This window comes from Fistularia commersonii, chromosome 2 (assembly GCF_037954325.1).
Source record: "Fistularia commersonii isolate RoL2024-O1a breed Wild chromosome 2, RoL_Fcom_v1.0, whole genome shotgun sequence".
NCBI classification, from domain to species: domain Eukaryota; kingdom Metazoa; phylum Chordata; class Actinopteri; order Syngnathiformes; family Fistulariidae; genus Fistularia; species Fistularia commersonii.
This window is the reverse complement of record NC_141285.1, coordinates 4,792,501-4,819,455: the sequence shown is the minus strand read 5'-3', so window position 1 is coordinate 4,819,455 and position 26,955 is coordinate 4,792,501. Positions and strand designations below refer to the sequence as shown.

Here is a 26,955-nt window from a genome sequence, read left to right as displayed (position 1 = left end):
CGGAATGGTTGTAGTGAACATTCTTATTTCAGAAAAGACAGGAACATAGGGCAACTTATAAGAGCAGAGGTAAAAGAATGCAGGTAGACTACATCCTGTATTGACAAGGTAACCTGACAGAGATCAATGATTGGAAAGTAGTTGTACAAATTAGAGGACAAAGTGGTGGAATCTGAAAAGGTAGGAGTGTTGTATGGTTTTCAGGAAGGAATCTGGAAAGGCTCAGGGTGGTCAGGGAGAGCTTCAAGATGATTGGAAAACTACAGCTATTGTTATCAGGGAGACAGGTAGGAGAATACCCGGTGTGTCATCAGGAAGGAAAGTAGATGAGGAGTCTTGGTGCTTGAGTATATACAGAGCAAACAGTTAGCAAAGAGGAAGTGGAACACTGAGAGGTATGAAGAGAACAGGCAGGAGTACAGAAAGATGCAATGTAAGGCAAAGATAGAGGTAGCAAAGTCAAAACAGAGGGCGCACTATGACTTGTATGCTCAGTTGGACTGTAAGGAGGGAAAGAATGATCTATACAGGTTGGCAAAACAGAGAGATGAAGATGGAAAGGATATACAGCAGGTCTGGGTGATTAAGGATACAGAGGGAAATGTACTGACAGATGCTAGAAGAGTGATGGGAAGATGGAAAGAGTACTTTGAAGAGCTGTTGAATGTGGAAAATAAAAGAGAGGTAATGGTAGAAAAGATGACTATTGTAGACTACAAAGTAGTAGAGCTTAGTAAAAGTGAAGCGAGGAAAGTATTGAAGAGGATGAAGAGTGGAAAGGCAGTTGGTCCTGATGATATAACCTGTGGAGGAATGAGAGTGTCAAGGAGAAGTAGCACTACTTTCTGACTAGATTATTCGGGATCTTAGAGAGTGAGAAGATGCCTGAGGAATTGAGACAAAGTGTGATGGTGCCTATTTTTAAGAATAAGGGGATGTGCAGAATCGTGGCAACTACAGAGGGATAAAGTTGATGAGCCATACAATGAAGTTATGGTAAAGAGTAGTGGAAACTAGACTGTGAGCAGAAGTCAGCATTTGTGAACAGCAGTATGGCTTCATGCCTAGGAAGAGTACTACAGATGCAGTATTTGCGTTGAGAATGCTAATAGAAAAGTACAGAGAAGGCCAAAAGGAACTGCATTGCGTTTTTGTAGACCTAGAAAAAGCATATGACAGGGTGCCAAGAGAGGAGCTCTGGTATTGCATGAGGAAGTCTGGAGTGGTAGAGAAGTATGTTAAACTGGTGCAGGACATGTATGCTAGCTGTGAGACACTGGTACGGTGTGCTGTAGGGGTAACAGAGAAGTTCAAGGTGGAGGTGGGACTCCATCAGGGATCAGCTCTGAGCCCCTTCTTGTTCGCAATGGTGATGGACAGGCTGACAGATGAGGTTAGACAGGAATTCCCATGGACCATGATGTTTGCGGATGACATTGTGATCTGTAGTGAGAGCAGACAACAGGACAGAATATATGTGTGGGAATGAGAGGAACTCAGGTGGAACGGTGAGGCTACAGGGAGTGGAGATCAAGAAGCTGGAGGATTTCAGGTACTTAGGGTCAACAGTCCAGAGCAGCAGAGAGTGTGGAAAAGAGGTGAAGAGACAGGTTCAAGCAGGTTGAAATGGGGGGAGAAAAGTGTCAAGGGTACTATGTGATAGAAGACTTTCAACCAGAATAAAAGGAAAGGTATACAAGACAGTGGTGAGACCAGCGATGATGTATGGACTAGAAACTGTTACAATGACCAAAAGACAGCAGGCAGAACTAGAGGTTGCAGAGATGAAGATGTTGAGGTTCTCTTTGGGAGTGACCAGGATGGAGAGGATCAGGAATGAGTCTATCGGAGGGACGGCACATGTTCGATGTTTTGGAGAGAAGGTCAGAGAAGCCAGACTGAGATGGTTCGGTCACGTACAGAGGAGGGATAGTGAATATATTGGTAGACGGATGCTGGAATTGGAGCTGCCAGGCAAGAGGTCTCGAGGAAGACCAAAGAGAAGATTTATGGACGTGATGAGAGGGGATATGAAGGTGGTTGGTGTGAGAGAGGAGGATACAGAGAATAGGGATAGATGGAGAAAGTTGACTCGCTGTGGCGACCCCTAACGGGAAAAGCCGAAAGAAGAAGAAGAAGAAGAAGATAACAGAACATGTTGGGATTAGAATTTTCAAGAGGTATTATTTTCTTTGTCTGAGAATGTTTTGAAAATATTATAAACCTTCAGCCTCAGGGCAAATTAATACAATGAAAAATCCCAATTTGGGGAGATGAGATGGAAACCCAGGAATTTCGAATGTGACTCAAGTAACTTCATGATTCACGAAAAGTCAGCAACACCGGGCACACCTGCCGTCAGAGACGTTCTGTGACCAAGGCAAATGCTAAGGGAGAAAAAATCAACCTCAATATAATTATATTAAAACTAGTAATTATTACCTCTTAAAAGGGAAAAATCATACTGATTAAAATCAAAGCAATGCTGAATTTAAATGACTACAAATGATTATACCGTATAAGCCCCCCCCCCCACCTCCTATCAGCACCTGTTCTGTCTCTGTGGGGGGTGGGATGAATTTATTAATTTTAAGTTTATTGACACCTTGTTGTCTTCAAAATGTATTACTTTTATTATAATTTATTCTTACATGTGAAACCGAAGTAGATCAGGGGCAGGACAATGCCGCCATGGATAATTTGACCCAAGATGGACGTGACAATTTATTTTCTGAGACTGGTGACCAGAAGAACTACATCTTCCATGTCAATGCTCTTACTGCCCACCAGGAACATGTATATGCCGAAAGGGATGTACCTGCAGCCACGGTTTAGGAGAACATAGAGCAGGTTTTAGAAGAAGAATGTTTTCGACAAATATTATTCCAGGTGTTTTCATTCTCCACTCAATGATTTTGAGAGGGCAGTGTCCCTGTGATGTGTCTCCTTCTACCCACCACATGATCCAGGACACCAGCACCATGGTGGCCTCATTGAAAGCGTTGAAGAAACGAATCAGCTCCTCTCCCTCGTTTCCCAGCTTCCTCAGTGCCACGCCGAACACCATGGCGACCAACAGGCCCAGGATATTCATGCCATCTGCCTTAGTCCCAACAGCCATGTAAAAGACCAAGCAGAGGCTTTAGAATTATGGGATGTTGACTGGATGGCTCAGGTAAAACATCCCTTACCTCCAGCACCCGATTCAAGCTGACCCAGGGATGTTTTTTTCAAATCCTTTTTCATTGCATTTTGGTCTCATGTCAACTAAACATGATGCTAACATAGTGACTAAATCTGTCCACAACTTAACTGTACTGTAGCATGGTGAATTCCACAGTATTGTTATTCCACAGTATTGTGCATTTCAGTGTGGAATCAACACCTGTCATTTTTTAGCATAGCCAGTACACAGCATCAAGTACAAACTATCGCTGAGATTGTTAATATTTGAAAACATTTATCACTCATTTGTGAGCTATACTGCTTATCCTGCACTCAAGAAGTTATACTGTAGCTTTTGCTCAGGGCTCTTCAAAACGATGTGTCTGCTCACTTAAAAGTTAAAAAAAAATCAGAATTCAACATGTTATTTGTAGTTTATTGTTATGTGCACAGCCTGTACAATGAAATTCTTGAAATTCTTGAAATGAAATTTTGGTGTCCGAGGTGAAGGTAAATAGGTAGAGATAGATAGATAGATAGATAGATAGATAGATAGATAGATAGATAGATAGATAGATAGATAGATAGATAGATAGATAGATAGATAGATAGATAGATAGATAGATAGATAGATAGATAGATAGATAGATAGATAGATAGATAGATAGATAGATAGATAGATAGATAGATAGATAGATAGATAGATAGATAGATAGATAGATAATAAACATATATATCCAGATGTAACCAATGCAGGGAAATGGAGACAGTGCACAGACATGTAAACGGTGTAAGCAAGACGTGCAAGTTAAAGTTGAGTGCAGCTTTGAATGTGCAAATTCACAAAGTGCACACACAAATAGTTAGAATTTAGATGCATAAACAGTTGCATGAACATTACTGGTTGTGCCAGAGGTAAAGTACAGATTAGCCTTAGGCAGTACATGGTTGTTGAATCCTGTCAGTTCTTCAGGCATCTGGTGGCAGTTAGGCAAAACAAGTTCTTTAGTCATGCCATTCGGCATTTCATACAGTATCTCTGGCCAGTATCTCTTGGCAATAGAGGCAGCTCACCTGTTGGCTGGTGGAGGATGCTCTGCAGTGAAGGAAGTGGGTCCCAGTGATATTCTCTGCAGTCTTTACCACTCACTGCTTGCATTTGCAGTCCAGAGCGGTGGTGCCACCTCACCATACAGTGTTGCAACTAGTTAAGTGATGCAGCTATATATATATAAATGTATATATGCAAACCGTGTACGTGTATATATCTATATATATATGCAAATGTGTGCTTGTATATATATTTATTATTATATATAGATAAACTGGAAAGATAGTGAGAAAAAACTCTTACTGCATTTTCATCCTACCTATCTGTCTACAGGAGAACAACAAAAATCTCTTGTGGTGATTTGATTTTCCAAGGAGGGCAATAAATTCTGCCTTACACCAGGTTGTGGCCTGCCACCGGGAACATACATAGTTCTTTGTGGGCTCTGTTGCGAGTTCTTGAGTCGGTTAGCTTCCTGATGGAAGCTCTAAAGTTATAATATACAGTCATGTACTCCGTCAACTTGAAACATTTTGTTGATAGGTCATAATACCTGCAACAGCTCAGTCATCTCCATGTCTGTCTATTATTTTACACAGCCTGGGTGCATTCCATGAATAATTCATTTTCCACCTTGCTTTGTCATTTCAGCCTGCAGCATAACAAAGTGTTTCCTGATTCAAATTTCAGCCCAAGACTTACAGATTGGCCTTTTGACAACAGTCCAAAGAAAACATGTGCTTCAGTCCACAGGTGCCCTTAGTCGCTGTTCCTCAAATAGTCCATTTCGATCTTATCTCCACCTGATTGGATTTGAAAAATCAAATTGTCAGTTCAGATTGCCACCCACAAAAATGGTGAAATAAATTGATAAATAGAGAAATAAAGAAATAAATCACCAATTAACTGCAGAAAGTAGACAAGCTTCTCCGAGGGAATCAGCCCTAGCAGAAAATTCATGTAATGTTTTTTTTGAATTTATATCTTACCACTGGGATTTGAAACACTTCTATGTATAATTGTGACCTTTTTAGCCATCTCTTAAAGATTCTTGCATGATTCTGTAATATTTTTTCTACAGTTTAGGACTTACTTGAGTACATTTTTTGTTTGACGCATGAAAAAGTTTGTTTACTTTTTATTTATTAAACGTTCCCTACAACTAACCACTTGCATGCCTTTATATAATCCATTGATTGTCTACCCACTTACTGTATCCTGCATTCAGGGTCGAGTGATTCACTAACTCATTCAGGACAATCGTTCCCAATTTTTTTTTCATATTAACCTGCTGCATGTTTTTGAACTGTAGGAGGAAACACAGGAATAAACTCCAAACACAAAGGTTGCCTTGTCAGAATTGAACCAGGGTTTTTCATGCTGTGTGGCTGAAGCGCAACCATACCACCCTTTATATAATATAATGTAATGTAATATAATATTACACAACATCAGTTTACATCAAACTAAGGTGCTGCTTTATATCTCTGTGCGTCTCTATAACTCTCTCCTGCTACCTCAACTGGTTGAGACAGAAAGCTGCCCGCATTCAGATTGGATCTATCTGTTTCTGACTGAAAAAAAAAAATCTTCATAGCAATCAAGTGTTAAGTTGGATTTCTGGACATCATTTGAAAGAGTGCTATCCAGATTAGTATTGTGATTTGGTGCCATATGAATTATATTTCACTTGAATCTGACTTTGTGTTGTAGTATTGCTGTGTTTCGTGTTTCATCGGCATGATAATGATATGTCCCAGCCTTTTTACTTGACATAGCAAAATGTGTCATCACCGATTGTTCTTTGACTCATCAGGGTGCAAAATAGTCCTGTCACATTCCCTTGAGATCACCTCTCAAGTCATGACGAGTGTTTCTGACAGACAGTGGAAACAGAATGTTCACTGTGTGAGCAGAGCAGATATTTAGCAGTTGAGTTTATAATATTTAATTTGAAATCCTTCGACGCTAAATATATTTGGAGGACTTGAAAATATCAAAATGACTATTTTGGATTTTTATCTATATAGCGCCAATTATGTAGTTCTGCGCTGGACTACACGCTTTGAAATGATTTACAGGTATTGATGGCCTTCTGTCTCAGCTGAGGGGGAGACGTTTGGGTGGTTGATGGTTGAGAGGGATGAGGGGAACAAAAATGATCTCCAATAAAAATAATAAGATTTAGGACTAATAGATACATGGTTATAGCTGAAACAGTAATATCTTTAATATGCATAAAAGAAATAAAGATGGATGCTTCACTGGACCGTAGATCAAGCTATGCCCTCTGGGAAACTGTGAAGCAAGAGAGCTCAGGAAATAGGGAGAAGACGTGAGCTTGCAATCCTTTTCACAAATATATAAAAGAATTTGTGCAACCATACATGACAGAGGCTGGTATTAATCATTGAACCTGTAACTTAGATTTTAAGTTTTTCCATAACCATGATGAAAGAAATACATTTCTGCTGTCAAAGGGTCCCTGAGAGGAGGTCCCACCAGTACCGGTTCCCACCTTTAAACATGACCACACACCATTACATTACATTACATTACATTACATTACATTACATTACATTTGGCAGACGCTTTTATCCAAAGCACTTACACATGTAGATGCACACACACATACACGCACCAAATAATAATACTCCATCATCGCCATGAATGTATGGACCCTAATTGTACAAATTAGATTCTCCTGGAGGATAAGATGCTCTTTAAAAATCAATCCCCGACTGATGCAAATATGTATTTAAATGACACAATAATTTCTTAACAAATTATCTGGACCTGGAATTAAGGTAGCACAGAATTGCTTACCTTTTTTCCATCAGTCAAGTCCATCCTTAATTTGGGCCAGCAAGTTTGTTTCATGTAAACACACACACACACACACACGCACTCCCTCACGCTCACTGTGTGTGTTAATAACAGTTGCTTTTTATCCCCGACAGTGATAATAGAAGCATAACAAAGCTTCTCTCTCTCTCTCCCTTCCCTCGATCTCCTCCATTCTCTCTCTCCAGGTTCTCTCACCCCATCCTGCGTCTCCTCCTCTGCACCTGCTCCTCCCCTCCCGCCAAGATATTCTCAGTCCCGTAGCACCCAAGTGATGTTCGCAGGTGTCCAGCGGCTGGGAAGCCTGTTTTTGTGTGTGTTTTATTTTATATATTTTTGTTTAAATCGATTCATTTTTTTCCCCCCCCATGTTCTAAGGATCTTTCTGGCATGGGAATTATTCCTGGTTTCTTGAAGTGAGCGGCCGAGAAACACTCGGGTCCCATCCAAAAAAAAGGAGGGAGGGGAAGGAGGCTTCGGTGAAACTTGGGGTGCCGGGACGGGCCTGATTTATTTTTAATTTTTTGCCTGGGTTAGGAAAAAAAAATAAAAAATCAATTGATCAATCAGGAGATTTTTACTGACTTGTGAAAGAGCGCGCTCACAGGGGGGAGGAAATAAGGTCTCGCCATGAAATCGGTGATTTTCAACTGCGGTTTATACCTTCTCCCCTGGATCCTCATCGCCATCATTATTAGCTACAGACCAAACAACCGACCCGTCCGGACCCCGCCGACCCTCAGGCGGACCGGCGGCGGCGGCGCGCGGAACCTCTCCGCCCTGCCGGTCATCTACGCCATCACCCCGACTTACAAACGCCCGGTGCAAAAAGCAGAGCTGACCCGGTTGGCTCACGCCTTCCGCCAGGTGCCCCGGTTCCACTGGCTCATCGTGGAGGACTCGACGACGCGCACGGAGCTGGTTACGCGCTTCTTGGCGCGCTGCGGGGTGCCGTATACGCACCTGCATTTCTACACGCCGGTCAGGGTAAAGCGCCCCGGGATGCCACGGGCCACCGAGCAGAGGAATTGGGCTCTTACGTGGCTCCGGGAGCACCGGACCAAACAGGACGCCGGGGTGGTTTTCTTCGCGGACGATGACAACACGTACACCCTGGAGCTGTTCGACGAGGTAAGAAAAAACCCCTTCCACCCCCTCCTGCAGGCTCAGGTGGAGGGGAGCGTGGAGGTGTGTTGAGTCGTATTCTGTAATAACGGTGCATTTTGTAAAAAAACATCCAAAATTAAATAACTTTTTCATTGCATTTTGTAATAAATTGCCCCAATGCATTTTGTAAGAAATTTTGCCGCATTATGTAATAAGTTATTGCATTGCATTTGCATTATTGCAAGTGCATTTTGTAATAATCTTCTCAAAATGTAATAATTTATTTCATAATGCGGCAAAATTTATTTCAAATGAGTTGGGGTATGTTGAGCCGCATTTTGTAATAACAGAGCATTTTGTAATAAACGTCCAAAATGTGGTAACTTTTTCATTTCATTTTGTAATAAAGCCACATTTTGTAATAAACTGCCCTAATGCATTTTTTGATAAATTTTGCCGCAATATGTAATAAGTTATTACATGTTGAGAAGATTTTTTACAAAATGCACTTGCAACTTTTTTATTCTCTAGGAAATGTAATAACATAGTGCATTATGTAATAACAATTCTAAAGCATAGTTTATTTGTTTGTTAATTCACTTATTTTACTTTAAAGTATTTGTAAAAGCTAGGCCTATTATTAGTATCACTGTATTAGCCTAGTAGCAGTACTTAGCAATTACTACCAGTACACTATTCAAAGGTTGCATTAACAGAGAATATTCTATTAATTCCCTGTTATTACATTTCCTAGAGAATAAAAAAGTTGTGAGTGCATTTTGTAATAATCTTCTCAAAATGTAATAACTTATTACATAATGCGGCAAAATTTATTACAAAATGCGTTGGGGTATGTTGAGCCGCATTTTGTAATAACACTGCATTTTGTAGTAAACGTCCAAAATTTAATAACTTTTTCATTTCATTCTGTGATAAAGCAGCATTTTGTAATAAACTGCCACATTTTGTAATAAACTGCCCTAATGCATTTTGTGATAATTTTTTCCGCATTATGTAATAAGTTATTAAATTTTAAGAAGATTTTTACAAAATGCACTTGCAACTTTTTTATTCTCTAGGAAATGTAATAACTGTTATTGCACTGTTATTACAAAATGCGGCTCAACAAGTTTGAGCTGTCAAGGTGATATCCATTTAGGATGGAGCTATGTCTCCAGCGCTCCCCTAGTGGCTATTTCGATAATGGAATGCGAATTGCAAAGCGAGACAACTCAGCCGACCAGTACATTTTTGAAATTTTAGAGCAAGACAATGTTTTGCTTTTTAAGTGGACCCTGAGAGGTCGGCTGAGATTCAAATTTCGGATCGTTCTGCAATAGTTAGAGTATCTCAAAAAAAATCTTGTGTCATCAAGAATTTTAGATCTAATGAGAATGACGGGTCTTTTTAAAATGCACAGAGCATCTGCTTCAGGTTCAAACTTTTTTCAGCTTTTTTAGCACAAATGAGACGGATTCGAATGTGGCACTGATTTTTCAATTTTCAGCTCAAACGATGTAGACATTTCACATCCACTTCACTTTGGACTGTGCAATGTCCTCTTTTTCCTTATGTGTTACTAGTTCAGGCTTTGGGGCCAGAATATGTAGCTATTGTCCTAAAATATCAGCTGGCCAGATTTGTACGGGCCTGAATTGGATCACTTCAAGGTCATGTTTTTTACAACATAATTGTTTTCATTTTCCAGATACAAATGAAGCCTGAAAAAAGTAGTCCATGTATTGATTCCATCTTTGTGTGTCCCTGTTTACCGGTTGCAGAGCAATGGCTAATGCTAAAATTAAAGAAGATGCTGAAACTGATCTCTTGGGCCTTGTCGTGTCACCTGCTTTAAAACGCAATTGTGGTATCTCGTTCAAACATGTGCCTGTATGATCCTGCCCTAAGGTGCATTGTGGCTTTATGCTTGACACCTGCAGGCTGCAGCTCCTTGAGCAATAACTTAGATTCTGAGGGGGGAGTCAATGTGCTTTTTGTGTTAACTGACATAAGATCAGTGTGATACTCGGCTTCTTCTCAAAAGATTTAAAGCTGTTGTTAAAACAGTTTTAAAGGACCGGTGTCAAAATTAAGCATAAATTAATATTCATACAATAGGAGCTGTATGTATAAATGTGATGTCATAAGATAGGCTGTCTCAAAGACAGACCTTATCTTTTCACATTTCTCCCCCCATTGTCTCATTTGACTGATTAATACCCGGTTTAAATCGTATGGTTGTGGTTCGCCTCATCAGAAGAATACAAATGTACCTGTGCTCCTATAGTGCACATGTTTTCTGGCATTCTGGTTTTCTGGCATTCCAACTGCATTTTTGTCAGAGGGTAAATGTGCATGTACAAGGTGTTTCTAGTCTGGGGTGTCAAGCTTTTACCGGGCTCTGAATTTCTCTGCGCGTTTGGTGCTCTGTGCAAAAAGTTATTTCACAAAGATGTCGTGTTGTACAGCTTTGTCTGCCCTTGAATTTTCGTATAGCTGAGCAATTATTCAAAATAAGGTATTATTTATGTACTTTATATGCAGCAAAGTCAGTGCTGCGCTTATCTGTACATCTAACTACTGCCCATTCAAAGTGCACTCTTCCTTGTACTGGTACTTTGTGAGTTGCACACCAAGTTGCACTACTTCTTTTTTTGACTTTTCCCTTCAGGGGTCGCCACAGCAAATCAACTCTCTCCATCTAACACCATTCTCTGTATTCTCCTCTCTCACACCAATTACCTTCATATCTGCTCTCACTACATTCATAAATCTTCTCTTTGGTCTTCCTCTAGACCTCCTGCCTGGCAGCTCCAATTCCAGCATCCGTCTATCAATATGCTCACTATCTCCTCCTCTGTACATGACCGAACCACCTCAGTCTGGCTTCTCTGACCTTCTCTCCAAAACATCTAACATGTGCTGTTCCACTGATAGACTCATTCCTGATCCTATCCATCCTGGTCACTCCCAAAGAGAACCTCAACATCCTCATATCTGCAACCTCTAGTTCTTCCTCCTGTCTTTTCGTCATTGTAACTGTTTCTAGGCCATAATGCATCGCTGGTCTTACCATTGTCTTGTACACCTTTCCTTTCTTTCTAGCCGATAGTCTTCCATCACATAGTACCCCTGACACTTTTCTCCACCCATTCCAACCTGCTTGAACCCGTCTCTTCACCTCCTTTCCCCACTCTCCGTTGCTCTGGACTGTTGACCCAAAGTACCCTAAATCCTCCAGCTTCTTGATCTCCATTCCCTGTAAACTCACTGTTCCATCCAAGTACCTCTTATTCACACACATATATTCTGTCTACTTCAATTAATTTTCCTTCCTCTCCCTTCAGTATAGCTCCACCTCTCTAGATTTTCCTCTATCTGTTTTCTGCTCTCACTACAGATCACAATGTCATTTGCAAACATCATGGTCCATGGACATTCCTGTCGAACGTCATCTATGAGCCTGTCCATCACCACTCCGAACAAGAAGGGGCTCAGAGCTGATCCCTGATGGAGTCCAACCTCCACTTTGAACTTCTCTGTTACCCTTACAGCCCAGTGCACCACTGTCTCACACCTAGCATACATATCCTGCACCAGTTTACCATACTCCTTTGCCACTCCAGACTTCCCCATACACTACCAGTGCTCCTCTCTTGGTACCCTGTCATATACTTTTTCTAGGACTACAAAAGCACAATGCAGCTCCCTCTGACCTTGCCTGTACTTCTCTATTAGCATTCTCAAAGAAAATACTGCATCTATAGTACTCTTTCTAGGCATGAAGTTATACTGTTGTTCACAAATGCTGACTTCTGCTCTCAGTCTAGTTTCCACTTGTCTTTACCATAACTTCATTGTATGGCTCATCAACTTTATCCCTCTATAGTTTCGGCAATTCTTCACACCCCCCTTATTATTGAAAATAGGCACCATCACATTTCATCTCCATTATCCAGGCATCTCCTCACTCTCCAAGATTAATTTAGTCAGAAATTCTACCGCTGCCCCTCCTAGACACTTCCACACCGCCACGGATATATCTTCAGGACCAACTGCTTTTCCACTCTTCATCCTCTTCAATGCCTTCAATCCCTCACTTCACTTTTACTAATTTGTGCTACTTTGTGGTCTACAATAGTCACCTCTTCTACCCTTGCCTCTCTTTCATTTTCCACATTCGTCAGTTTTTCAAAGTACTCTTTCCATCTTCCCATCCCTCTTCTGTCAATACATTTCCCTCTCTATCCCATACCTGTTGTACATCCTTTCCATCATTTTCTCTCTGTTTCGCCAACCTGTATAGATCATTCTCACCCTCCTTACTATCCAACCGAGCATACAGGTCATCATACGCCCTTTGTTTTGCCTTTGCTACCTCTATCTTTACCTTATGTTGTATCTCTGTGTACTCCTGTCTGTTCTCTTCAGTCCTCTCAATATCCCACTTCTTAGCTAAAAGCTTTCTCTGTATATAATCCTGCACTTCCTCATTTCACCACCAGGTCTCCTTATCTACATCCCTTCACGATGACACACCAAGTACTCATCTACCTGTCTCCCTGATAACACTAGCTGTTGTTGTCCAATCATCTGGAAGCTCACACTGACCACCCAGAGCCTTTCTCAACTCCTCCCTGAACACCATACAACATTCCTCCCTTTTCAGCTTCCACTACCTTGTCCTCTGCTCTGCCTTTGTCCTTTTGATCTTCCTTGGTACCAGAGTCATCCTACAAACCACCATCTTATGGGGCATAGCCACTAACAACATTGAGCATCACACCTTCACTTTACAATTTCAGACTCATAAGTCTATCTGATATTCTTTTCAACTCCAGAACATTCCTATCCATCCCCTCCTTCAAGATAACTCCCATTCCGTTTCTCTTCTTGTCAGTACCTAATTAATACAACTTAAAGCCTGCTCCTAAGCTTCTAGCCTTTCTACCTTTCCACCTGGTCTCCTGTACAAACAGTACACACAGGACACTTTCCTTCTCTGCATCATGATGACCAATTCTCTACTTTTTCCCATCAGACCCAATATTCAAATTTCCTATTTTCATTCCCAGACTCCTTCTTTTCTTCTTCTCTCTCTGCTTCTGAACACGCCTTCCTCTTCTCCTTCTTTGACCTACAGTAGTCCAGTTTCCGTTGGTTCCCTCAAGGTCATTGGTGCCAAAGGCGGTTGTTGTTAACCTGGGCCTCGACCAATCCGGTACGATCTGGTTATGTTTTATTTGCATGTTTGGTTTCAGCAAAAGTTTTATATTTATCCAGGCCTTGGACCGGCTCAGGGAGACACTGGCTCGTGCCCCCTCGTGTCTGCAGTCCAAATATGCGGCTGCGCAAAAGCTTGTCATATTAATTCTTAATATATACGTATATATTTATTATTTACATTTATATATAATTTATATACTTATAATTTAAATGTGTTTTTGTGGCTTTATTTATCTGTATTGAACGTTATGATGATTATAATCTCCTGTCAGTATTTACTGCTGTCTCTTACAATGCTGAGTGTCAGGTTAACTTTACACTCACAATACATCATCACATAATTGTTTATGATGAGCAATATCAGCCATTACCAATATTTCTTTTGTTAATGAATGAACGTGAGTTGATTGAGTTCTATCGATCTGAGAGCTGACAGTGTATTATTTTTTTGATTTGGCCACAATTCTAATATTCTTGTCTTGTATTTTAAAATCAATAGATATACTATGGATTGGTTATATGTTTATGTCAAAATTGAGTTTGCTGTAGGAATATATTTTTTTTATTTTTATGTGTATATATCATCTTCTATTTTTTAGCCAAGGCATCACAGCTTTATGTCTTCTTTTATTTAGGGCAGAGAAGCTCGATATGCAATTTTCTTTAGGCAAATGTCATTCAATTAGTGTGCCAAGGGCACTTTACAACCTGTAGCTAAATGGGCAGACATACTGTACTCTTCACTGGGCTGTCAGTCATCCTTTTGCAAAAATATAACCTTTGTTCGAAATATGGATTGGAAATGAATTTGCAACAGTATTGTAACTCCACCTTGGGTATATTTGGATTTGTATAGTATTTATACTGAGCTTCCTGCAGCTCTAAGTGCTACAAGTCAGTGGGATGTCTGGGCGCCATCATGCTTTGCTGATTACTGATGCAGTTTGCCTCTATTGTTTTGTCACGAGTGACTGGCTAGAGGCTGTTTGGATGAGCAATGAGGATGAGGGCAGAGATGCCAGTTAGCCTGTGTAAGAAAATACACTCCCCTAGTCACATAATAAAAGATACTTTCGATCAAGCCCGATATGAGGCCTCTTTGCACCAGGAAACCAGCAGTCACAAAAATATGGGATTCTTCAGACTTGTTTTTGGTGTCTATGTGTACTTTATTTGTCGTATCTCCTCTTTACAGATGCGAAGCACCCCGACTGTGTCTGTGTGGCCCGTGGGATTTGTAGGTAGCAGATTGTACCAGCGCCCGCTGGTGACAGAAGGCAAAGTTGTGGGCTGGTATAGTGGCTGGAGACCCGACCGACCCTTCGCCATCGACATGGCAGGTGAGAAGCATCAAAGATCAGATTGTGGAATACTGATCGACACTCTTCTTTATTTTGTAACAATACAGTTACACTCAAGACAATATTTATTTGTATGTTTGACTTATTTTAAGCTTCTGAGGAATTATCTGTGTTTTGAATTGTACTGTACATACTGTGAAGGTATGAACCCCAAGTGTAGATGTTGAGCATTTGGTAGTTTTGTACGTACATTAGTGCATACATTATCATCAACAACAATTGTTGTTATTTGTGTTTTCTAGAACTAGGTGTGTACTAGTCCAACTATACTGTTAGTATTAAGAAATCTCATAGTTAAAAACAGCTAAGGTTACCTTGTTGGACAGCTGGCTTATCTGTTTGATTACATACAAAATAGCAAGCTGGTCCTCTCAGAGATAATGGGTCAGCAGAGAAAAAATGGGCAAAGAAGCGGCCATTTCAGTCAGGTTTGTTAAACTTCCACGGAGTACGCATTGGTCACGATCCTCCAAGTTAATTTCCAGTTTTATTTTTTTCCCTAATGGTGATTCTTTAAAGCTTCAGTTCTATCGCTCATGTAACTGACGATAGAAAATGTATTTTGTTCCATCAACCTGACCTGGTCTGGACCTTCAGTTGGCATTGTTTGATCATGCAGCCATCAGAAAAAAGGGAACTGCTGCTAGTGAGAGCCAAAGAAGACACTAAAAAATTAAGACCAAAATGTAACATGTAGTTAAATGAGAACATTAATAGTAATACGACATCCACCTAAAAAATCACAGTCTTTTGTAGTTCAAATCTCTTCTTTTTTTATTTTTGAAGTTCCATGGGTAGAAGAGGTGACTATTGTAGACCACAAAGTAGCACAAATTAGTAAAAGTGAAGTGAGGAAGACATTGAAGAGGATGAAGAGGTGAAAGGCAGTTGGTCCTGATGACATAGCTGTGGTGATGTGGAAGTGTCTAGGAGAGGCATCGGTAGAGTTTCTGACTCAATTATTCAAAGGGATCTTAGAGAGTGAGAAGATGCCTGAAGAATGGAGATGAAGTGTGATGGTGCCCATTTTTAAGAATAAGGGGAAGTGCAGAATTGCGGCAACTATAGAGGGATAAAGTCGATGAGCCATACAATGAAGTTATGGGGAAGAGTAGTCAGCATTTGTGAACAGCAGTATGGCTTCATGCCTAGAAAGACTACTACGGATGCAGTATTTCAGAGTGAGCTGCATTGTGTTTTTGTAGACCTAGAAAAGCATATGACAGGATGCCAAGAGAGGAACTCAGGTATTATATGAGGAAATCTGGAGTGGCAGAGAAGTATGTTAGGCTGGTGCAGGACATGTATGCTAGCTGTGAGATGGTGCAGTGAGCTGTAGGGTTAACAAAGAAGTTCAAGTAGGAGGTGGGACTCCTCCAGGGATCAGCTCTGAGCCCCTTCTTGATTGCAGTCGTGATGGGCAGGCTGACAGAATAGGTTAGACACGAATCTCCATGGACCTTGTTGTTTGCAGATGTCATTGTGATCTGTAGTGAGATCAGTGACCAGGTAGAGGAAAATCTAGTAAGGTCGAGGTTTGCACTGGAAAGAAGAGGAATGAAAGTTAGTTGCAGTAAGACAGATTATATGTATGTGAATGAGTGGAACTCGAGGGCAATGGTGAGGCTACAGTTTATGGTGTGTTTACAGGGAGTGGAGATCAAGAAGCTGGAGGATTTCAGGTACTTGGGGTCAACAGTCCAGAGCAGCAGAGAGTGTGGAAAAGAGGTGAAGAGACGGGTTCAAGAAGGTTGGAGTGGGTGGAGCAAAGTGTCAGGGGTACTATGTGATAGAAGACTATTGGCCAGAATGAAGGGAAAGGTGTACAAGACAGTGGTAAGACTAGCGATGCTGTATGGCTTAGAAGCAGCTACAATGACGAAAAGACAGGAGGCAGAACTAGAGGTTGCAGAGATGAAGATGTTGAGGTTCTCTTTGTGAGTGACCAGGATGGATAGGATCAGGAATGAGTCCATCAGAGGAACAACACATCAAAGATGTTTTGGAGAGGGGGTCAGAGAAGCCAGACTGAGATGGTTCAGTCATGCACAGGGGAGTGATAGTGAATATATTGGTAGACGGATGCTGGAATTGGAGCTGCCAGGCAGAAGGTCTCGAGGAAGACCAAAGAAAAGATTTATGGATGTAGTGAGAGAGGATATGAAGGTAGTTGTTGTGACAGAGGAGGATACATCAGCAGGAGCCGATGAAAGAAAAATGATGAGGGGGATAACAGTATAACAGCTTATTGAAGCACTAGTGGTTGTCCATTTTAGCAGTTCAAACTCAGTCCTGAACGGGGACTCAATTCCGGCTTCGGACCCAGCGTTATTTGTTGTTTTGAACTACACATAGGTTGTTCCTTTTCCCCCCGTGAGATGCTACCGCTCCTATTAGCTGGTTGGATGCTTCAGGGAGCTAAGTGGGAGGAACTTAGAGCAGGATTTGGACAATAGCCTCCTGGGCAAACACTGCTCAGACTGATATCTGTATCCGAGGCTTGCTTCGGGGCAGGAGATGTCTATCTTATAATTGCTCACATATCTGTTGGCTCGGTCTCAGCATTTATCTACGTGATTAGTCTACCTTGTTGCACATGATGCATAAGAAGTACAACCCAGCTCACGTTTCTGAGCAGCTAGAGTTCACTGTCTCCTGGGTTGTTCTTTATTTTCTATTTTTTTGGTGTAATGTCTTTAAAAAATTCTCTTGGTCTCACCCTGTACAGTATTATTGTAACCCTCTGCATTTATCTGGGCTTGGAACCGACTCAGGGAGACACTGCTCCGTGCCCCCCGAAGGCAGGCTTGGGTAGACACAGGCCAGTGCTGCACTGAGGCTGCATTTCCAAATTCCAAGAGCATTAGTCAATAAAAAAAAAAAAAAATTAATGTGGCAATAGCAATCCTGGCAAGCACAGTCAAATTATCTGCATGCTGGCAGGAGACCTCAGCACTAAGCAGAGGGACAGGACGAGTATAAAAAAGGGTTGCCAAAATGCCTTTGTCATTTTGCTGAGGAGTTGTTTTTTTTCCATTATTCACTGCTATGTCCTGGAACATTTTCCTTTACCAGCATGGGTAAGCTTCTTGGTATCTTAAAGATGTGAAAGACATTTGTCTTGCATCTCCTCCAGATGGTCTGCAGGAAAGATCCACACATCAGATGTGTGAATAATTCGTATGATCTACGCCTGTTGACAGAAACAAGGTCATAGGTTGTACATTTATATTTAGTCACAATGATTTGAACATTGGCCCTGCGATTGAATGTCGACCAGTCCAGGGTGTACCCCGCCTCTTGCCCGATGGCAGCTGGGATAGGCTCCAGGATAGGTGCAGGATAAGTGGCAGACCACGTATGGATGGATAGATGGATTAATTGATTTTCACATTGTAATGTCAGCATTATTTTTTGTGAATACTAACTAAGCATATAATAGATTGTATTAACTTTAATCATGAGGGGTGTTTGGATGTGGATTAAAGTAAATGAGACAAATAGTCATTTCTGTCTTCATCCACTCAGGCAAAGGAGTGCCAACACAAAGGGTGGTCTCTGTGGTCGATGAAAAATTGTTAGAAACTTTTGAGGGGATGTTGGTGTTTCCGCCTCACAGCAAGAGGGTCTCTGGTTGACAGGATAAGCAGTTTAGGTAATGATTTAGTGAGCAAATGGGGGTAAGTTAACCATCAAGGCCAACAAGAATAAGCAGGGATGTGTCCACACCAACGCACCTGCAAGCATGGAAATGTAAAGAAAATGGCAAAATTCTTTCTATTTAAGTTAGCGGTGTTGGATTGCAGTTGCAGGAGTAGATTCTTTGGAAATTTGGCAAAAATAAAAAAAATAGGTATTATCATTTCATGAAGAATTATTATATTTATATGTTCCTATTTTGGTACATTTGGCAATAAAATACAGTTGTAATTTCATGACAACATGATTATATTTCTTGTGATAAGAGATTCCTGTTAGCTACATTTCAGTGGTTTGGGTGACTAATATTTTGCGTTCCCCTGCAAAATTTGTAAGCGTCTCCACTGAAAGTCGGGTAAAGAGTTCATCGCAGTAATAGAACTGTTGTTCCTCGACGGGCAATCAGGATGACTTTCCAGGTCACAACTGCTGTACTTTTTGCTCCCAGTGTAATTAGATAGTGTCAGTTCTTGCCGACATGTTACCAGTATTTGATCAGATTGATTAAACCTGGTTGCAACCCATCCATTAAATCTCACCTCTGCTTTTTCATCATGAGCATCCTGACTACTCCCTGACTCAGTTCTCAAACACTTCCCTCTATTTATTGCAATTATTAGAGGAGAATTGCAGACCCCTGTGGCAAATGAATTTCCTATCAGTCATATCATAGTCATTAGATGCACCAAGGCATGGTATCATTTTTGTAAAAGATCATAATAGTCTCATAATATGCTTTCACTGCGTGCCAGTTAACCTTTTTTCGCCTACTCTTTGCTTTTCCTCCCCTGCCTGTCGTCTCCCAAAGGCTTCGCCATCAACCTCCAGGTGATCCTGGCCAAACCGCTGGCTAGGTTCAAGAGGTTCGGCTCAGGGCCGGGTATGCAGGAGACGGACTTCCTCAAGCAGATCACTAAGGTCACCGAGCTGGAGCCCAAGGCCAGCAACTGCACTCGGGTCAGTGAAAGTGCACCGTATCGGGAGCTTCTAAAAATTCTTACCGTTTTGAAGTAATACAAGCCATGGGCTTAAGTTCAGCAGCTCAATGCTAAAGTCATAGGCTAGGGAGTTGTCTTTCATATAGTTGGCTGCACCGCTCTCAAGGATCTAAACAAATAGGAATAAATGATCTAACCTGGTTTTGAAAATGGTGCTGTTGGGGGCTGACTTAGTTTTAAAAAAAATGCCAGCAGGGAAAGTTAATCAAGGAGAAGGTTGTCCGTTCGAGGGAAGATTCATTTTCAAGGTAACACATGTCCATTTTTGGATCTTCCTACTATCATGCTATCTGTAGAGCCAGTGATGAAGATTGGGGGGAGAAATTTCAGGATGAGGTGAAATATAGACCGAAAAATTAGTTATCTGTAATTGTAACAAAATGTAACTCATCATTTTGGGTAATTTTAATCTAATGATAATAAATTTTTAGGCGCTTCAGTAAAGACCATCTCAAATGTTCATGCGTCTCTTGGCCTCCCTTTATAATCTTTATCTAGAGCCCCTTTTCGTCACAACAAAGTATGTTTATTATGTGCTCCTTTTGGAAATAACATTAGACTTAAAATACACCTGGTGGTGCAGCCTGGACACATCTTCAGTGACTCTCCCGAGATCAGTGGGTGTTTCGGGTCTTGGTCACACACCCTCACTCAGGTGACCCAGCCAGGGTTGATCAGTCCCCCGACTTGTGTACCGGTAGCACAGGTACAGGTAGTATGAAGCCATACTGCTGTTCATTAATGCTGACTTCTGCTCTCAGACTAGTTTCCACTACTCTTCCCCATAACTTCGTTGTATGGCTCATTAACTTTAACCCTCTATAGTTGCCTCAATTCTGCACATCCCTCTTATTCTTAAAAATGGGCACCATCACTCTTCGTCTCAATTCCTCAGGCATCTTCTCACTGTCTAAGATCCTGTTGAATCTGGTCAGAAACTCTATCGCTGCCTCTCCTAGACACTTCCACACCTCCAAGGGTATATCATAAGGACCAACTGCTTTTCCACCCTTCATCCTCTTCAATTCCTTCCTCACTTCACTTTTACTAATTTGTGGTACTTTGTGGTCTACAATTGTCACCTCTTCTACCCTTGCCTCTCTTTCATTTTCCATATTCATCAGCTTTTCAAAGTACTCTTTCCATCTTCCCATCACTCTTCTAGCATACATTTCCCTCTCTATCCTGAATCACCTGGACCTGTTGGACATCATTATCTCTCTGTTTCGCCAACCTGTATAGATCATTCTCACCCTCCTTAGTGTCCAACCAGGCATACAAGTCATCGTGTGCACTTTGTTTTGCCTTTGCTACCTCTATGTTTACCTCACGTTGTAGCTCCCTGTACTCCTGTCCGTTCTCTTCAGTCCTCTCAGTATCCCACTTCTTTTTTTTCTAACCACTTTCTCTGTATATACTCCTGCACTTCCTCATTCAACCACAGTCTCCTTATCTACTTTCCTTCCAGATGACACACCAAGTACTCATCTACCTGTCTCCCTGATAACACTAGCTGTTGTTGTCCAATCGTTTGGAAGCTCATCTTGACCACCCTGAGCCTTTCTCAACTCCTCCCTAAAAACCCTACAATACTCCTCCCATTTCAGCTTCCACCACTTTGTCCTCTCCTCTGCCTTTGTCCTCTTGATCTTCCTTGTCACCAAAGTCATCCTACTAACCACCCTCCTGTGCTGTCCAGCTACACTCTCAACCACAATTACTTTGCAGTCACTGATCTCTTTTAGGTTACCTCTTCTATACAAGATGTAGTCTTCCTGCATCCCCCTACCTTCGCTCTTACCCTATGTTCCCGTTTTTTTTGGGAAAAAGATGTTCACTCCAGCCATCTCTATCCTTTTTGCAAAATCTACCACCATCTGTCGCTCTGCATTTGTCAGGGTCTCACACCTGGGTCCAATTCGTAATCGGCGCCAGCTGCAGCAGCGGCCGCTAATCAAGATCCCTATAAAGGGCAGCTGCACACTCTGCCTGGCACTGGGGGATTGTGGCCGCCCCGCCCCGCCCCGCCCCGCCCCGCCCCGCCCCGCCCCGCCCCGCCCCGCCCCGCCCCTGTCCGAGATCCAGCCTTCAACCTGCCTGGGGCCCGTCCTGCCTTCCCCCTTCACCCTGCCTGGGGGCCTGTCCTGCCTTCACCCTGCCCGGGGGCCCGTCCTGGTGAGACCCAGCCCTGTGCGACTCTGTCTCGGGGCCAGGGACTTACCAGTGACACCCTACCTGCCATTTCTACTCAAATAAAGCGCTTCAACCCAGATTCCTGCTCCGAGGTGTGGTTCCCTGCCCGAGTCCGCCCCCGTGACAGCATTCCTTTCCTGTATACCAAACCTGCCCATCACTTCTTCATCCCCTCTATCGTCTTCACCAACATGTCCATTGAAGTCTGCACCAATTACCACTCTCTCATTTCTGGGGATATTCTGCATCACTTCATTTAACACATTCCAGAACTTCTCCTTCGCTTCAAATTCACATACCACCTGCAGGGCATAGCCACTAACAACACTGAGCATCACACCTTCAATTTCAAGTTTCAGACTCATCTGACATTCTTTTCACCTCCAGAACATTCTTAACTCCACCTTCAAGATAACTCCCACTCCATTTCTCTTCTTGTCCGTACCATAATAGTACAACTTAAATCCAGCTCCTAAGCTTCTAACCTTACAACCTTTCCACCTGGTCTCCTGGACACACAATATATCCACTTTCCTTCTCTGCATTATGTCGACCAACTCTCTACCTTTTCTTGTCATAGCCCCAATAAAAAAAGTCCTGAATCTCAGTCCCAGACTCTTGCCTTTCCTCTTCTCTCTCTGCTCTGGACTGCACCTTCCTCCTCTCCATCTTCGACCGCCCAGTTTCCATTTGTTCCCTGTAGGTCATCGGCACCAATGGGTTGTTGTCAACCCCGGCCTTGACCAATCTGACCGATCTGTATGATCTGGTTAGGTTTGATTCACATGTTTGGTTTTGGCATTTTAATGTAAATAAATTATCAAATTTTCTATGGAGAAATATATAAGGTAATTTGTATTACATATAAAAAACTGAATCAACCACAAATTGGAAAAAAGCAAAATTTGACAGCACATCTGTTTATCATATGCACAACCATACATACGATAGGTGGATGTGTAATATACTGCTGCGTGCGTGCGTGCGTGTGTGCGTGCGTGCGTGCGTGCGTGCATGTGTGTGTGTGTGTGTGACCTTGTGCAGGATGTTCACAGTAGCAGGGACATATTTCTCAATTTTTTGTGGCACTGTTGCTGTATTTCAGGGTAGATATATATATATATATATATATATATATATATCAATCAATAAGTCACCATACACCCGCGTGCACATACATGTATCAGTTTTTTTCCAGACGAATATATACAATAGTTTAGAAAAAAGGAACAATCATGAGGCTGGTACCTGTTTTTGGATGACAAATTAATAAGGGTTCAGGGTTTGTTCTCCCAGGTGGAGTGGGAGGAAGTCAACTTTTTCATTCCTTTTAAAAGGAATGAATAAAAACACGAGGAAATATCTCCTTTATGTATTATATATGTCATTTGAAGAGAGGATGGGTTGTTTCATGAACAAATATTAATCTCTTTTTCTTGTAGCAACTGAACTTAATTTTCTTGAACTTCAGAAGCCTCTCAGACATATCTTGGTTTCAAGGGAAGAAAATCAAGTCCAGCTGCTACAAAAAGAAGATTTTGACAAGAATCAATCAAATTAATCACAAAATGGATGACTAATGTTAACCTAAATATAAACACCTTGTTCATCTCTCAGCTATTTTGCTTGATTTCCAAGCCATTTGTTCAAACTTTTTTTTTTTTTTATATTCTTGTAAAGATAATAAAAGCAAGTGTACAATCAAAGATTTCACATTTATATATAGGACTTTGCCGTATAGATCAGCTCTTTCACAGGGAAAAAGGAGCAGCACAAGGAAGTCCGGAACAGGAAGAATGTCAGCAACTTAGCACAAGGAATCAGGATTTTCCGGTATCTTCTGATGTAAACTACTTTAAAAGTGGAAACGTCACTTCTGAAGGCATGATTGGCGCGCACTCATCAGAGTGCCATCAATTTCAGATCGTGATAAGCACAGAGGCAGAATATAACTTTTTCTCTTAATATGATATAACCGTAATTGCAGTAAAAGCTCATCGCTAATGCCAAAAGCTTGTCTATTTTGCACTGACACACCACAATTATCTGACATTTTTAACATTATCATTATTGTAATTAGTCTCCGATCATCTGCACCTTTCCCTCCCGACCCTCACACCCCTCCATCTCTTTCATTATCACTCTTTCCTTTTTATCTCTGTCCTTCTCTTTTTAATTCCTCTTCCCTCAGCCGCAGGGAATCTTCAAATCTTTGTACTTAAGACCTTAAAACACTTGATAGCCTTAACCTTGACAATTTATATTTTATTGTATTTCTTATTCTCCCTCCTTCCTACTATTATCTATTATTGTTATGTTTTTGCTTGAAACTCTGGCACAATTTCCTTCGGGATAAATAAAGTTGTTCTTATCTTATCTTATCTCCTCCCCTATGCTCCGTCTCTCTTTCTACTGCAACTTTTCGAGACAGAAGGCTTCCTGCATTGAGCTCAGGTCTGTCCAAATTTTGGTAAATTGGTAGTTTTTCCTCGCCAGTGTAGTAAATGGCTTGCTCATGAGGGGAATGTCGTGTTTTTGTAAATCATTGGTTTTAAGGCGTGTGGTCCAGAAAAGCATCATGAGACAAACGTGTTGTGATCAGTGAACCTAGCATCCCCCTGCATCTCCACAGTGTATTTTCTGACAAATATTTCCTTTTTTTTCCCAATGTCCTGTATCTCTGCTGTCAGCCAATTCATTTTCTGCTTCGTTTGTTCGTTTGTTTGTTTTCCTCCAGGTGCTGGTGTGGCACACGCGCACAGAAAAGCCCCCACTTTCGAAGGAGCCAACAAGCTGGAGGGACAACTTGATCATGGAGGTGTGATTGGATGGGTCTGGCTAAGCGGGAAGCCGACTGCTGACTTTCTACGGCATCCTGCAATTCCTTTTTAGACAGAGACTCCAAGGAGAAGCGTTATCCAGACCAGTGACATCATCATCGTACAAACAGGTCGACAGCGGTCAATGTGGGATTTACAGAGTGAAAAGACTAGGGGAGCCAATTTCTACCATTCATGGCTAGCTGATTAAAAAGAAATCTTCTTCTTCTTCATTTTCTTCTCCTTTCGGCTTTTCCCTCCAGGGGTCGCCACAGTGAATCAACCCTCACCATCGAACCGTATTCTCTATCAATCTTCTTTTTGGTCTTCCTCAAGACCTCCTGCCTGGCAGCTCCAATTCCAGCATCCGTCTACCAATATATTCACTATCCGTCCTCTGTACATGACCGAACCATCTCAGTCTAGTTTCTCTGACCTTCTCCCCAAAACATCTAACATGTGCTGTTCCTCTGATAGTCATTCCTGATCCTATCCATCCTGGTCCCTCCCAAAGAGAACCTTAGCATCTTAATTTCCGCGAACTCCAGCTCTGCCTCCTGTCTTTTCGTCATTGTAACTGTTTCTAGGCAATTCAGCATCGCTGGTCTCACACCTTTCCATTCATTCTGGATACCAGTTTCCATTGGTTCCTTGTAGGTCATCGGTACCAATGGTGGTCGTTCTTAACCCGGGGCCTCGTCCGATCCGGTATGATCTGGTTGTTATGTTTGATTTGCATGTTTGGTTTTGACAAAACCCTCTGCATGTATGGCTTGGGACGTAGTAATTAAAAAAAAAAAGAAATTGTTTAAATAAAGGGATAATCACCATGTCATTTTTACAGATTAATTCTCCACTGGCAGCCAGTGACGCAGTGGTATTACAACAATCAATCTAAACTTGTGAGACAGTCACCACCACTCAAAGATGTACCTAATGTTTTGGGGAATGCACTCATTCACTGTAATTAAGAAAAAAAAAGAAAAAGCATTGGCGCATTCACTTTAGAGCGGATATGCATCAAATGCATCTCCTTCGCTGTTTAATGCGTTCATGCTAAGCTAGGCTAACACATCACTGATACTCTTTACAAAAAGAACATCACTATTTCCATTTCGTGCCTCTCATACAGTTCTTCATTTTACTGGTCACACTAAATTCTTCTCATTATTCTAAGTTTCTCCAAGTCATCCAGTGGGCTTGTGCCAAGGCTTAACTGGATGAGCACTATAATGTTGGCAGTTTTATTTAAAATGAGTAGTATTTATATTTCAAAATGATGTGGAAAGTATTTATAAATGGCTAAATGTGATTTAACCCGAGGTCAGTGTCAAAATTCAGAATGCATCCAAAAGCACAGGAACTAAATTTTCTCATCTTACTGGGTTGTCTTATGCAAAGCATTATTGCCAAGTATAAGCACCATGATAACTCCTCCAATTTTGTGATCAGCTGTAATATATTTTTTATTATTTTGTCTATTTTTGATCACACAAGAGAAAGTGTCTTCTGGTGTAATTTTCTTTTATTGGTGCCAACAGTTACATTACTTTATTTCTGTTTTACGTATATATTTGGGTAATCAGCATGCGCCTCAAGATGTTTGATTTAAAATGCCCTCTAACGGTGTAAGTTGTCTTTGAATTACTTCCAAATCAACCTTTTCACATCATTTGGTCAGAGTTGCTATTTGAAACCTGCTCCTGGAGTTGCTCTAGAATTCTTAGGGTGTGAGAGGAAAGTCACAAGAATTTTGGGGGCGGGGGTTTGGATGCCTCTTGTATACTCTGTATGTGTCCTTGACAACTGAAAACACTTAACATCAGAAATTGCAGTCTTTGTTTGTTTGGGACAGATATTGATCTGGGCCACATGCAATGTTTGCAGGATGAAGCGTACTTGATTTTTCTGTAATACCTATGGTTGAGATTGCTTGTTTCTATAAAACACTGATTTAACACACCGCCAATCTATGATCGCCATGTTGATTTTTTAAATAAATTATTTTAATTTCTTTTCACACAGGGATTCAGAATGCATGGGAAGGACAACAGATGAATGCTGATAAAGACGATGATTTGTATGTTGTGTGCTTTTTCCAATAAAACTTTAAATAATAAGGCAAATTTTTACATATATATATATATATATATATATATAGGCGGACACGAAAGGGTGTTTTCTCTCACCCCACGGGACTAAGGGCTTGGGGGGCGCGTGTTTAAGCCGGGTATGTATGGGCGATCCCGGATGTCCAATTTTGAGTTCTTTGTTGGTGTTTCAGAATTAAAGAGTCAAACTCCTCCACGCCTCTGCCATTATTTCATCACCGAAACGCCACATTGGTGACCCTGAGCTGAAGAGCCTGGTTGACTCTGGGTCGCAGAAGAGCCTACTTCCACCAACACGGGCAGACAATCGGGTCAGAAGCAGCGGCCTGTTGTTGAGTTCTGTGAACGGGTCCGCCATAGACACCTTTGGTTCACGGTCGA

At 41.5% G+C, this 26,955-nt stretch overlaps 1 protein-coding gene across 1 annotated transcript; it reads left to right on the top strand.

The window, feature by feature from the left end:
• Positions 1-7,329: 7,329 nt before the first annotated feature.
• On the top strand, positions 7,330-25,267 carry LOC147236202 (galactosylgalactosylxylosylprotein 3-beta-glucuronosyltransferase 2-like). The gene is made up of 4 exons (XM_086161189.1): positions 7,330-8,191; positions 14,589-14,733; positions 19,262-19,410; positions 24,382-25,267. The coding sequence occupies exons 1-4, from the start codon at positions 7,691-7,693 to the stop codon at positions 24,466-24,468; spliced, it is 882 nt and encodes a 293-aa protein (XP_086017315.1). The 5' UTR covers positions 7,330-7,690; the 3' UTR covers positions 24,469-25,267.
• Positions 25,268-26,955: the final 1,688 nt, after the last annotated feature.